At 43.4% G+C, this 14,598-nt stretch overlaps 1 protein-coding gene across 2 annotated transcripts in view; it reads left to right on the plus strand.

Annotated features, from left to right (window-relative positions):
- HIP1 (huntingtin interacting protein 1) overlaps nt 1-14,598 on the plus strand; it is a 320,025-nt gene that overhangs the window by 190,977 nt on the left and 114,450 nt on the right. For both annotated transcript variants that reach the window (XM_030222554.1, XM_030222555.1), the window contains exons 13-14: nt 4,169-4,241; nt 13,633-13,816. In XM_030222554.1, coding sequence (XP_030078414.1) covers nt 4,169-4,241; nt 13,633-13,816 — 257 coding nt within the window. The remainder of the gene's footprint in view (nt 1-4,168; nt 4,242-13,632; nt 13,817-14,598) is intronic.

The following is a 14,598-nucleotide window of genomic DNA, read 5'->3' on the forward strand; positions in this document are numbered from 1 at the left end:
GGGGACATTGCCCTAAAAGACCTACAGGATAGGAAACTAGAAGGCTCGCTGAAACAAGCCTTTGAAGTGTCCTCTTTGGACCTTCAAGCGACAGTGTGCAGCTCATTCATGGCAAGGGCATGCCTAAAGTGGCATCAGCAGTCAGCAACACAAGACAGGCACCATAACACCCAGCTAGAAGCGGGGTTGGTATACTTGGTGGATGCTATTTCTGACATGTTACAGGTTACGGTCTTTGGTTGTCACAGCACATTGGCAACTCTGGTTGAGGCATTGGGCAACGGATGCAGTCTCAAAGTCATGTCTAGTTAAACTGCCCTTTCGAGTCAAGTGGCTATTTGGAGAAGATCTCAGTAACTTGTGGGAACTGGGGGAAATTTAACCACAGCATTTGCTGGAGGATAAGCCAAAAGCCTCTAGTTGTCTGTCTTCATGGGGCTCTTAATTTTGATTTCAATATGTTCAAAAGTCCCGCTTTTATGCAGACAGGAAGTCATTCTCTCAGTCAGCTAAAGTGCCCAGTGCCTCCAGAGCTTTGCAATGATGTGAGGCTGGCCCACTCTTCTCTTCCTTCAGTGGGAAGATGTTTTCATGAGGAGTGTGCCAAAATTACGTCAGACCAGTGGGTTCTGGATATTCTTACAGAAGGTTACAAGTTGTGGAGTTCTCCCGCCCGGTCGCTCCTCTCTTCTTACCATCTCCTTATTGAAAGAAACCCAAGGTAGTTGAGATTCAGGCCACCGTAGATTCCTTGCTAGTGCTCTGGGCCATTGTTTCAGTTCCCCAGGCCAAACAGAGACAAGGCAGATACTCTATCTATTTCATTGTACAAAAAAAGGAAGGCACCTTTCATCTAGACCCGCTTTTACATGGAGACACCCTACCCCACCCTCATCCTGCGAGACTGTCACTGAAATGCTTTGATGTTTCATTTATATATTCTGTTATTTACCAACATTTGCTTATTTCTGATCTGATGAAGAAGGGCTACCTTCGAAAGCTAATCAAAAAATGTATTAAGTTAGTCCAATAAAAAAAGTATCATCTTATTTTCTTTTCTCTGTTTTATTTTATTTCTATTGATTACGTGGAGACACTAAAAGCAATTATAGCCTCAATTCAAGCAGGAGATTTTCTCACCACCCTTGATCTGAAGGAGGTGTACCTGCGTATACTCGTATGCCTGCCGCATCAGAGGTTTCTTTGTTTTGCGGTGCTGGGCCATCACTTCCAGTTCAGGCCTTTGCCCTTTGGTCTCTCCATGGCAAACGTTTACCAAAGTTGTAACATAGTAACGTTGTAGATGACGGCAGAAAAAGACCTGCATGGTCCATCCGGTCTGCCCAACAAGATAAACTCATATGTGCTACTTTTTGTGTATACCTTACCTTGATTTGTACCTGTGCTTTTCAGGGCACAGACCGTGTAAGTCTGCCCAGCACTATCCCCGCCTCCCGCCACCAGCTCTGCTACCCAATCTCGGCTAAGCTCCTTAGGATCCATTCCTTCTGAACAGGATTCCTTTATGTTTATCCCACGCGTGCTTGAATTCTGTTACCGTTTTCATTTCCACCACCTCCCGCGGGAGGGCATTCCAAGCATCCACTGCTCTCTCCGTGAAGTTGTGGTGCTATCCTTCCTTCTGTGCCAGTGAATCAGAGTTCACACCCATATCTCGACGACTGGCTCATTCGTGTGTCCTATTCACACAGCATGGTGGTGATAGATAACGGTGTCTATCTTCCTCAGTCTTTGGGTTGGGTGATCAATTTTGAGAAGAGCAGACTAACTCCATTGCAGATTCTGGAGTATCTGGGTGTTCTGTTTGACACAGCATGGAAGAGGATCGTCCTAACGGAGCGCAGGAGGTTGAAGCTGGTTCAACAGATTCATCTTCTCCTTAATAAAGGCAGGTACAGAGCTGGGATTACATGCAGGTTCTGGGGTCAATGACACCAGTGATAGAAGTGGGTTCATGGGCAAGGGCTTATATGCGGCTATTATAGGAATCTCTTTTCAGCCGCTGGTCTTCAATGTCTCTGAAGCGACCTTCATCTTCCTTGGATGCTGGGTTCAAGAGAGTTGCAGCGGAGGGAGGTGGTGACAACGGATACCAGCAAGTCAGGTTGGGGAGCTCATACAAGTTCCATCTAGCACAGGGTACATGGATGGAACAGGAGTCCGTGGTCTATAAATCACTTGGAGCTCAGGGCAGTGCGGAATGCCTTACACAATTTCACTGCCTTTCTGGCAGGATCCCCAGTTTGAGTTTCTTTGGACAATGCAATGGCTATATCCGTCAGCAAGTAGGGACTTGCAGTCGTCCTATAGCGGTAGAGGCGGCCTTCTTCATGAGTTAGATGGAGAAAAATTTTCTTTGCTTTGTCGGCAGCTCCTCTCTTTCAGTCTCCTTGTCGAAAGGAACCAAGGCAGTCGAGATTCAGGCCACCGTAGATTCCTTGTTCGTACTCCAGGCCATTGTTCCAGTTCCCCGGGCCAAAGAGGAACAATCAGATACTCTGTCTACTTCATTGTCCCAAAGAAGGAAGGTATCTTTCACCAGTCTTAGATCTCAAAGGTCTAAACCGCTGCCTCCAAGTTTCCCGCTTTTGCATGGAGACACTAAAAGCAGTCATAGCCTTGATTCAAGCTTGATGCTTGCTCAGTGTGAAACCTCTGACTTGAACCTGTTTCCAGAGGCATAGCTAGGTGGGGTGCAAGGGAAGTGGCCACTTCCCCAAATGGATTTTGAATAAAATGGCCGCCTATTCCAGATCAGCCCTTCAGCTTCACACTGACACCTATTTTACAAAAGGTCTGCTTCTCTGACATCAAAACCTGGCTACGCTTCTGCTTTCCCACACAGAATTTACTTGTTGGGAATAGTTAATTATATTGGCTAATTTGAATTTTCTCGGATGCATAATTGTCTCGTAGGCAGGGCACACCCACCAACCATAAGGCTTTTGTATTTAGCCCAAAAATATTTTATGGTACCGAAATTGAAAGAAGTTGAAGCCAATATTCTGGGAGACTTGTCTGACTAGGAAAGGTTCCTCCAGCTAAGGCCTACTGACCAGGTCATACCCAGATTTTCAGTGGTACTTACCCAGATAGTGCCGCTGTAAATCTTGGCACAGTGCCATGGCACTATTAGTTCCAGAGAGTCCAGGGGTAGAGTCAGGGCAGACCTGGAAGTAGTACTCTAATCACTAACCAGTCTCTAACTATGCCCGGTTAGTAATCTGATAATTTCTAGGCACTGCTGAAGACCCCGAAATTCAGTGCTGGTACACATGTAAATACCAGCACTGAATACCCAAACCTAATTTAGCCCACCAGAGGCTGAAAATCAACCAGCTTTCTTTTAGATATAGTTTGAGAGTAGATTACTACAATTTTTCATAGAGAGAGCTCACTTGACTCCCATATCCTCCCTACCAAACTGAACTGATTGCTCACCACTAACTGTACAGGAAATGAGTGTCCCAGATCAGCCACCAGACATCTGATAGCTTCAGTCCCCCCCCCCCCCCCCCCCCCCTTCGTTCTCTCCCAGTGGTAGGACACAACAGCACTTCTACCTGTGTGCCTCCTTTGCTGAGTTCAGTCTGCTATCTGAATGCATACAGTCCTGTCATCTCGCGTAACCTTCTGGCTTCGCATGTTCAGATGCCAGATTGAAGACGGCAAGATGTGGTACACACAGGTAAAAAGTGCTGCTGTCCTTCAGAGTTGGAGGGAGTGGTAAGGATAATGCAAAATCTGAACAAATTCAAAAATGGACCACAAAATAATAAAGGCCGAGAAGCACTGAGCTAAAGAATAACATGAGGGATTTTTCAACATGATCAAGGAAGCTGCATTTATTTTATGATCAGTGGGTTACTTTTAAACAACTTCTTATATGTGCTACAGGATCCTCTTGGCTAGAGTTACATTCCTGCTAAAACAGTTTCTGCTTTCTCTCTCTCTCTCTCTGACTCTCTTTTCCATCTCCAACTTCTGTTTGTTTTCAGCTGACTGCCCTGATCCTGTCTCTCACATCCCTGTTCTCTCTTGCACCCCTTCCCTTCGATTCTTCATCTATCTGTAATTCTCTTGCTGTCTGTTTTGCAACCCCCTGCTATCCATCTTTCTCTGACTCTTTCTTCTGGCTGTCTCACAGGGACAGATTGATTGAGCAGCTGTACAGAGAGATCAGTACTCTGAAGGAGGAGCTGGAGAACTTCAAAGCTGAGGTGAGGACATTCCCAACCCTTTTATTTCTGTTCTTGTGTCCAGTACAAAGTCAGAGTTTGTCCTCTTTTTTTGAATGTCACATGGTGACGTCTTCCCTCCACACTGGAAATTTTGTTATAGCCATCAAGACAGATTTGGACACATCTGATGAATGAACAGCGGTAGGAAGATTAAAACAATGGTATTTGGCATGATGGATGGCCCCAGTAGACGTGGATGACCTCACAGAGAATGGGTAGATGACATTGTTGAATGGTGAAGAGTAACCCTTTAAGCCACACTACACAAGACAGAAATCAACAGAAGGAAATAGTCAAGAAGGCATCAGACATTAATGGGCGCTGAGCCCATGGTTATTGTTGATGATCATCAAGACTATTTCCCATTGCTTGAGTATCGGCAAATCTGTTGAAGTTGGATGGTTTATTATACACCTCGTATGAGCTCTAAGTAGAAGGATGTGTGACCTTCAAAGGCTATTAGCCTCTGCAGTGTCACCAGAACGTCCCATAATAGAAACGGCCAGCCTCAACTGGCCCCCGAAAACCATTCCAAACCCAAGAAAAGGATGTTCACTGGTGCCTGGGCTTTGCGATTTTTATAGCAGGAGTTTTTCTCTTTATTTTGAGTGAATGTGGCGGTTATAAAGTACTGGATTGGCAACACTGAAAATTAAAATCCACAGTTTCCCTACAGAACAGACCTAATGTAGGTTACCCTCATGCACTTTTCTTCACACCTACATATGTAGACCTGCACCCAAGATACACTGCCCAATCATGGAGCACACACAGCTCGTGTGATAATAGTGCAAGTTGTTTGGTGTCATGAATCAAAGGGCCGTTCTGTAAACTGGTTGCTAACGTTTATGCACTCATTACACATGAAACTGTAGAACACTAACATATATGCGTGTATATATTGGTATGCCACTGAAGTGCTAGGAGGGCATACTGATGGGCGGAGCATCGGCTGGAAAAAGGCAGAGATTCCACTTACATACATAACTTCAAGTAACACACAGTGACACAGTAAATGACGGCAGATAAAGATCCGCACTGTCCATCAAGTCTGCCCAACAAGGCGGCCAGAACTGAACCCACCACTGCGACCTTAGTCACCCCACTATATAGGCAGCTAAACATGTTTGGAGTCTTGATTATAACCATATATCATCCCCAAGTATTCAGCTTACCAGTCAAGATGTGTTCCCCTCCCCCTGAGCTACCAGTGCCCTCACTTTCTGTACGTGCTGTGATGTGGCTGGGAAGGATCCCCAAGACGATCGAGGATCTCTTACCTCCTCTCCCCCAATTCTCCAGTACCTTTTAAGTCCTTTAGTTCATCAGTGGCAGCAAGCAGAGACTCATACCCACTGCTCACGCTGGCCGTGAGCCTTCCTTCTAACACAACTTCTTGTTCACAGGACCAGGAAGTTGTGTCAGAGGGAAGGCTCAGGGCCGACACCAGCAGCAGGTAGAGTCACTGCTCACTGCTGGCAAAGAACTAAAGGACTTAAAAGGTACTGGGGATGAGGGTGTTGGGGAAGTGGAGGTAAGAGAGCCCTGGTTGCCTGGGGAGGGAGGGGCAGGAAAGATGCGAGGTAGGGGACAGGGTTCTTGTGCCCATAAAGATTGGGCTCAGTCCCGCCCAAAATTGGGTGCTGGGCTATGCCCCTGATGTTACACATGTCCGTACCACATTTAAGCATACTAACACTGGGTTATCCTAATATTTTATAACGGATCCTAGGTTCCATTACAGAATAGACACCTCGCAGCCTCGGGGCACCTAAGTGGTGATGCCCAGTTATAGAATTCCCCCTATACTACCCAACCACCAAACAGATACGCAGCACATAGTGACTTCAAGTTACCTGCAGCACAAAAATCCTAAGAAGCATCGCCATCATTCTTCCTCCAGACACTCAACCCATACCTCCCCTGCATTGATGTCCTTGATGCACGGGAAGCGTCCGTGCCGCGGTGACCTCTCTCCAGCTCATATCACATCGAGAGCCTTCAAGGTCTTCCAAATCTCCTACACTTGCACGGCTATCTCTGAGGCTGCATCCACACTACTTTCTCAGCCGGTACTGGCGCCTACCCTTCATAAGGAAATCCAGGCTATGCACAAGAAAGAACTTTCAGGGCTACTGCAGTTGCAGTCTATACAGACTTGCAGGGTGCTTGCGCTACCCTCAGTCTAGCCTGTGGATACATTGGAGAGACGGTCACAGGAGAGAGGTCCCGCACATCGGCTCTACGAAGACCATCAACGCGTGCAATGTCATTGGAAGAAGCTCATATGCCTGGCTTTATTAAATCTTCTACTCATTAACCAGGCACAACTAATCTTCAATAGGACCAGGTACAAATAACATGAATAAACAAATTTTCCAACCAGTCCAGATTCAGTTACGCTATTATATTCAAAACCCCATTCTTCTCAGTACTTTAGTACAATGCAGTAACTTTCAATATATCGCTATAGCTTTCCCATAAACCTCAGTGATGTGCGATCATCAGAAATTTTAAACACTGAAGATCCTCACACATATCCACCTCTTCATCGGTTTAGTTAGATAATTTTAATTTCTTTCAAATGGTTAAAGCCCATAATTTAAAGTGAACTTATCTTTTCTTTCTGTTATTAGTCAGACCCAGGGGTTAGGCTGCCCGACATGCACGTTTCGCTCCGAAATGAGCTGTCTCAAGGACATCCCCTACAATATATAAAGTATTTTATTAATATCTACACCCCGTACACCAGCAGTCAACCCATGTCTAGAGCGTATATATATTTAGTTTAAACAAACCAAAGAAACTTACCCCATGATCTTAATAGCGCCAGCTCAGCAAAAGTAATTCAGAAGCCAAGATGGCGCCAGCGTTTTTTCAAATCAATTAAATATCAGCTGATCTCTGACGTATCAATCTTGAGAACCCCGCCTCCCCTGGCGTTCCACTGGCAGCTTTCCTCCCTACATTGCTACCGGTGGTAAGTTGGAAAAGACTAAATAAGTGTAGCCCATTCAATTTCTGCATTTAGACCCATCGGGGTTACCGTCTGTAGCATAAAGATGTTAAATTGTTCTCTAAAGTTTAAGAGTTTCTTTATAGACCCTCCCTCCTCCCGAGCATCTAAACACTCAATAATCCGCCATCTAATATCTTCAGTTCTATGCTGCTTTTGCAGCCAATGGTTCACCAAAGGAGCCTGCATGTTCTGAGTTCCACTCAGGTGGAATTGGATTTGAAAGTGGAGATCACTACGATGGAAGAGAGCTTGAAAGGTACTTATGAACTGACCGACTTTGATAGTCGGATGGAAGAGTTGAAAAAAACGATGAAAGCTATGAAAGAATCTATTAAACAAGTGAAGATTAAAAAATTGAAACGAGATGAGAAAGACTATCAATATGGAAGAGTATATAATTGGCAGAAAAAGGAATTTGGAATGACATCTGGTAAGAAAAAGGTGGTATTTGAGGGGTCGTCAGAAGAAAGTGGTGAGCTGAGTACTGGAAGTGATCGAGATCAGGAGAATATGATTGAAGAGCAAAGAATGCAGGGTGGTATGAGAACACGAACCAAATCGCTTCAACAAAGACAGCAAATTCAGTATAGAGACCAAGATCGATCGGGGGACTCCAGGGGACGGAGAACTCGGAAACAGTAGTGAATATTTCATCATTTGAACTTACGGAAGACCATATAGAGTTGTTGAATTTTGGTCTGGGATTCGTTCCAACTACTCGACATGATCCTTTTCGCCTTCGTATAGCATTACAAAAATTTGTTCGCAAACTACAATGTAGAGTGTTCTTTATGGATCATCCAACCTCAGTGGATATATCTGTAGTCAAGCCAGTTTCTAGATGGTATCCTCCAGGACCGATAAATTCGGTAGTGTCAACCTTTAGAGATCTAGTGTTTCGTGATTTGGATAAAATTGAAAAGAATGTGTGTTACCAAAATAAGAAAAGTAACATGACATTTAAGCAATGGAAGGCTTTAGAAGATCTAGTAAATGAACCATCTATTATTGTCATCAGAGCAGATAAAGGTGGTGCGACTGTGATCTGGGATAAAAGACAATATATGCAAGAAGCAAAAAATCAGTTAGATGATCAGGATGCGTATAAACTACTATTTGAGGATCCTATGGATGCTTTACAGAAACAGATCAAGGAAATAATTTCTGAAGCTGTAAAAAGAAATATTTTGACAACTAAAGAAGGTCGATATTTACTTGAAGAAAATCCTCAAACTCCCAAGATCTATTTCTTACCAAAAATCCATAAGCGATTGATCTCTCCCCCTGGACGACCGATAGTATCTACATCATCATCAATACTTGAACCATTATCTATCTTTATTGATCAGTTCTTGAAGGTGGAAGTTCAGAAGATAGCTTCCTATATAAAAGACTCTTCTCATTTTCTGAGACAATTAGAGGAATTAGATAATGTGCCAACATCATCATGGCTGGTTACGCTCGATATCGTATCTTTATATACGAATATTCCTCAAACTGGAGCACTGAAAGTGATTGAAGATGTTTTAGTGGCACGTCCAGGAGTGCAGAGAATACCTACAGAGTTTATTTTGACATTGGCGAACCTGGTTATATGTAAAAACTATTTCTGGTTTGATAAGCAGTTTTATCTCCAGACTAAAGGGGTAGCGATGGGAGCTACTTTAGCTCCTTCTGTAGCTACTCTGTACATCGCCCAAATGGAATCAAGATCTATTTATCTGTCTCCTTATTTTCAATATGTCAGATTATGGAGACGCTTTCTGGATGATATATTTTTTCTATGGACAGGCTCGAAGCCAGCTTTGTTGGAGTTTGTGAGCTGGCTGAACACAATTGATGTTAACATTACCTATACTGTGACTGTCCAAAGTACCTCTATAGAATTTTTGGATCTGTCTATATATAGGGTAGGGAATAGATTGCATACATCTTTATATCGTAAACCAATGAGTAGAAATACACTTCTTCATTTTGACAGTTTTCACCCTTTTCATCTAAAATACAACCTCCCAGTAAGTCAATTTTTATGAGCCAGGAGAGTCTGCTCTACATTGGTGGAGTTTAAAAAACAAGCTGCTGACCTAAAAAATAGATTTTTGAGGAGAGGATATCCTAGATCAGCTATAAAGAAAGCATATATTAGAGCTAGGTTTGCTCAGAGACAACTCCTATTGAAAGAAACTGAGCAGGTAGAAGAAGACCGATTGACCTGTATTCTACCCTATACAGATATCAGTAAACGGATATCCCAAGTGATTAAAGATCACTGGCATGTGCTTCAACTCTATACCTGTTTTGCAGAGCCTCCCCTGATGTCTTTTACTAAGGGCAAAACATTGGGAGAACGTTTAAGAACAAATTTTTGGACTATAGAGCTAGAAATGTTGTTCAGGGGGGTCATACTAGATGTGGTCACTGCCAATGGTGTGCTTTGACCATTATAGGAGAGAGTTGGCAAGTACCTCAGAAAGGGAAAATAATAAGAAGTACATCTATGACTAACTGCAATAGTTGTAATGTGGTTTATGCAATTATATGTCCCTGCGATTTGATATATATTGGCAGGAGTGCTCGCCCTATTAAGATTCGTTTGAACGAGCACAAATCGAGAATTCAAACTCAGAACATGCAGGCTCTTTTGGTGAACCATTGGCTGCAAAAGCAGCATAGAACTGAAGATATTAGATGGCGGATTATTGAGTGTTTAGATGCTCGGGAGGAGGGAGGGTCTATAAAGAAACTCTTAAACTTTAGAGAACAATTTAACATCTTTATGCTACAGACGGTAACCCCGATGGGTCTAAATGCAGAAATTGAATGGGCTACACTTATTTAGTCTTTTCCAACTTACCACCGGTAGCAATGTAGGGAGGAAAGCTGCCGGTGGAACGCCAGGGGAGGCGGGGTTCTCAAGATTGATACGTCAGAGATCAGCTGATATTTAATTGATTTGAAAAAACGCTGGCGCCATCTTGGCTTCTGAATTACTTTTGCTGAGCTGGCGCTATTAAGATCATGGGGTAAGTTTCTTTGGTTTGTTTAAACTAAATATATATACGCTCTAGACATGGGTTGACTGCTGGTGTACGGGGTGTAGATATTAATAAAATACTTTATATATTGTAGGGGATGTCCTTGAGACAGCTCATTTCGGAGCGAAACGTGCATGCCGGGCAGCCTAACCCCTGGGTCTGACTAATAACAGAAAGAAAAGATAAGTTCACTTTAAATTATGGGCTTTAACCATTTGAAAGAAATTAAAATTATCTAACTAAACCGATGAAGAGGTGGATATGTGTGAGGATCTTCAGTGTTTAAAATTTCTGATGATCGCACATCACTGAGGTTTATGGGAAAGCTATAGCGATATATTGAAAGTTACTGCATTGTACTAAAGTACTGAGAAGAATGGGGTTTTGAATATAATAGCGTAACTGAATCTGGACTGGTTGGAAAATTTGTTTATTCATGGCTTTATTAAATGTCATGATGGCTCCGCTAGGGGGGAAGACTTGAATCAATGGGATTCCATCCTTTTATCTACGTGGATGATGTCACCATTTATATCCCTTTTCGAGGTGACATCCAGGGAATTCTACATAGGATTGAAACTGGCCTTGCTTTAATGGGATCCTGGGCCTCTGAATTCAGGCTAAAATTAAATCGAGAGAGGACTAAAACTTTTAGGGGTTGTTGATGATCAGCACTTAACCTTTGAATCTCAGGTGTCCTCAGTGGTTACTAAATCTTTTAAATTACTTTGGAAGCTGAAGCTCATTGGGCCGTTTTTTTTCAATTGATATTTTCAGATTACTTGTCCAATCTCTTGTTTTGACCCAATTTGATTATTACAATTCCATCTACGCAGGGTGTAAAGAATATATCTTAAGGAAACTGCAAACTGTCCAAAATACTGCGGCTAGACTTGTCATGCATATACCACGCTTTGAGAGGGTTAATCCTTTGCTGATACATTTGCATTGGCTTCCCATTAGGGCCAAGATCGTATTCAGTCTCTGTGCTCTCATATTTCCGATTTTGTATGGTATTGCCTCTGACTCTATGTTGCCCCTTGTTATTTTGCCTTCTCGCAATTCAATCTTTGGTGCAAGAGATGACCTACGTTTTCATTTTCCTGCCTGTAAGAAAGTCGTTTATAAATCTATATTCAGCTACATTTCATACCAAGGTACTAAATGGTGGAATTCCAAGATCCCAACATGATTACTTGGTTTTTCGTAAGTTTAGGAAATCTTTCCTTTTCAAAAAAGTTCTGTCAATTGATCCTGGTGCCTAATCTCCCCCCTTCCATTCTCCCTATTATGCGTTTTGATTTAATTCTTTATATATTTACAATTCTTTCCTTATTGATAAGTGTGGGTTTATGTATTTTGTTTCATATTTTGTAATGATTTCTTTTCATCTTGTTAGCCACATTGAACTCGAAATTGTGTGGGGAAAATGTGGGGTATAAATGTCATAAATAAATAATAAACATCCATTTCTCCTGTATTTCAGAACAGGCTCTGTCAGCAGATTATGTTGTAAAATGCTGGTGAAACTTGAGACTGCATTTCTCAAGTCCTCCTCCTCAGGTCATACCTGTTTAAAATGGGACTAGTAGGAATCGACACCTATATGCATATATAATACTGTATATCCATCAGTGCTGGTTAAACCTCTGCTCTGCCCATTCTCCAGGCTTGGGAAGACGTATGGTTGAATTGCATAAAGTAGGCCCTGTGTTCTTTAGTGCCTGCTTTTATGTGTATATACCTCAGGCATTCTATAAATACCTACTTAAACTTACAAAACACTTCCCCGTGCTCAAGTAACGTATAAAAGTACCCCCCAAATCTCTCAGTAACTGTGGGCATGCAGAGCCCATTTCAGGAATATACAGCAGGGAAACTGTAATGTATTTTCCTTAAACTTCTGTACTCTTTAATTTTATACTCATCAAATAGAGCAATCTTCTGAAAAAAATTCAACAGGTCAATATTCAGTCAGCCGCAGTTGATGTTTTTGTCCGCCGGCGAAGTTAGACCAGGATATTTAACAAGGCCATGTTCGGGAACCAGCATTGAAGATCCAAATATGACTGGACAGGTGCTGGCTCCTGGCGCTAATATGAGACCCAACCATTATTCAGCTAGGACCCACACAAGGGGACCTGTCTAGTCCCAGTTTCATCCTCCCCACCCAAACTCAGGCCCCCAGAACCTATCCCCTCCCCAACTTAGCACACCCCTAATGTTCCTTCCACCCACATTGCCCCCCCCCCCCCCGAGAACCCCCAAGGTCAGTGGCTGCCATTTTGCATCCAGAGCCAGACAGGGTAGGAGCAGAAGGAGAATACTCTTGCTGCTTCCTGCTAGACCACCAAGTATGGACCCCAGAAAAGTTATGGGGGGTGAGGTCACAGGGAAGACCATTTGGGGGGCTGAGTTGGGGGGATTGGAACCAAGGGAGTGCTAAATTGGGAGGATTAGAACCAGAGGGAAAGATTGAGGGGAACTGGAATGGGAGGGTTGCTGTTGAGGGTGAGTTGGAATGGGCAGACTGATTTGAGAGGATTGGATTGGGAGGTGCTGAGTTGGGAAGAGGATCAAAATCGGGGGGGGGGGGGTTGTGATATTGGAAAGATTGGGGGGAGTTAAGTTGGGGAATATGAACTGGGAGGCTGCTGATTTGGTGGAATCATATATCAGAGGGGTATACAGCTGGATGTGGATTGGAACAAGGAGGTGTTGAGCTGGGGTGGAGGACCAGAGGAGATTAGGAGATTGGAGTTAGGTGAAGATTGGGGGACTATGATTCAGAGTTGCTGAGTTGGCTGGGGATTGAATCAGGGGGTCTTGAGTTGGAGAAAGGTTGGAATGGGATATGTTGTTGCATTAGAAAGGGGGGGAGATTGGGGGAATCGAGAGGATTGGGAAGATTGGGGGAGATCAGATCAGCAAACCCATAGATGTGTCCCAGAATTATGTAGGTTCTGGCTGATGTTCAGTTCTGGAACCCATATAGATAAGTGACCAAATACAGGACAGCCTTTGTGTGGTCCTACCTGGACCACTTATCAATGCAAGCACACACCAGCACTGAATATGGGTCATTCCAGCTTCTCCTCGACTCTGTCCCCAGACTGCTGCTCCCCTCTGAATATCAGCAGCTGGCCTGCTCAACATAGTTAAACCTTGGTTAAACCTTTTTGAATATTGGGCCCACTATTTTTAAAATATTACAAACCACCTAGATTTCTATGGGTAGTATATCAAATAATGAATAAAGTATATATATAAAATAAAAAACAAGTGCTTATGGTGTGTTTTGTCCCTGTGGTTGCAGAGCCGCCGGGCAGTGATCCAGCTGAAGGGACGTATCAGTGAGCTGGAGGCTGAGTTAGCAGAGCAGCAGCATTTGAAACAGCAGGCACTGGACGAGAACGAATTCTTACGCACAGAGCTGGATGAGCTGAAGAAGAGGCGGGAAGACACAGAAAAAGCCCAGAAGAGTCTCTCGGAGATTGAGAGTAAGGACAAGGCCTCTTATCTCATGGCTTCCTGCAGTGAGAATTATCTCAGCGCTACAAAACAAGCACCAAGGGGGTAATTCTGTAAAGTAGGTGCTAATATTTACAAGCCTCTTAAGTGTGTAAATGTTTAGAATACTAGTATGTGCAAATATATGAGGATATATACACACAGATATGACAATATGCCGCCTAAGAGTATTCTATACCTGTGCATATCTGTGATGAGGAAAGGTGTACAAGGTTAGGGCTCTTGAAGCTTGGAAAAGAGAAGGCTGAGGGGGTATATGATTGAGTTCTACAAAATCCTGAGGGGTGTAGAACGGGTAAAATTGAAATTGATTTTTTACTGTTTCAAAAAGTATAAAGACTAAGAGGCACTCAAAGTTAGTCCTTTCTTTTAGAAAAATATCCAGATTGGGTAGAGAGAGCAGGAACTTGGGAATTGCTGAGACTGGGACAACCATAGCTGGTTGGAAGGTTTGAGAAGAGAATGAGAGATTGGGCTGGGGAGGTGAGATGGAGAGATGGCATAAATGAACTTGGAGGGCTGGGGAGGAGATTAGAGGCTGTGAAGAGGAGCTAAAGGAGAAATGAAGACAGGGGAGGGGGCGAGTGACAGAGAAAGAGCCAGGGCTGGTGAAGACATGATAGAGGAAAGTAAATGTGGGCTGGGGAGTGGGATATAGAGGATAGAAATGAGGGAAAGACAAGGAGTGAGAAAAGAAGCAGTATGAGGGCTGGAGAATAGATGAGCATGGGAATTGAAAAGTTGGTAGGTA

This window comes from Microcaecilia unicolor, chromosome 13, assembly GCF_901765095.1.
Source record: "Microcaecilia unicolor chromosome 13, aMicUni1.1, whole genome shotgun sequence".
In the NCBI taxonomy this organism is placed as follows: Eukaryota; Metazoa; Chordata; class Amphibia; order Gymnophiona; family Siphonopidae; genus Microcaecilia; species Microcaecilia unicolor.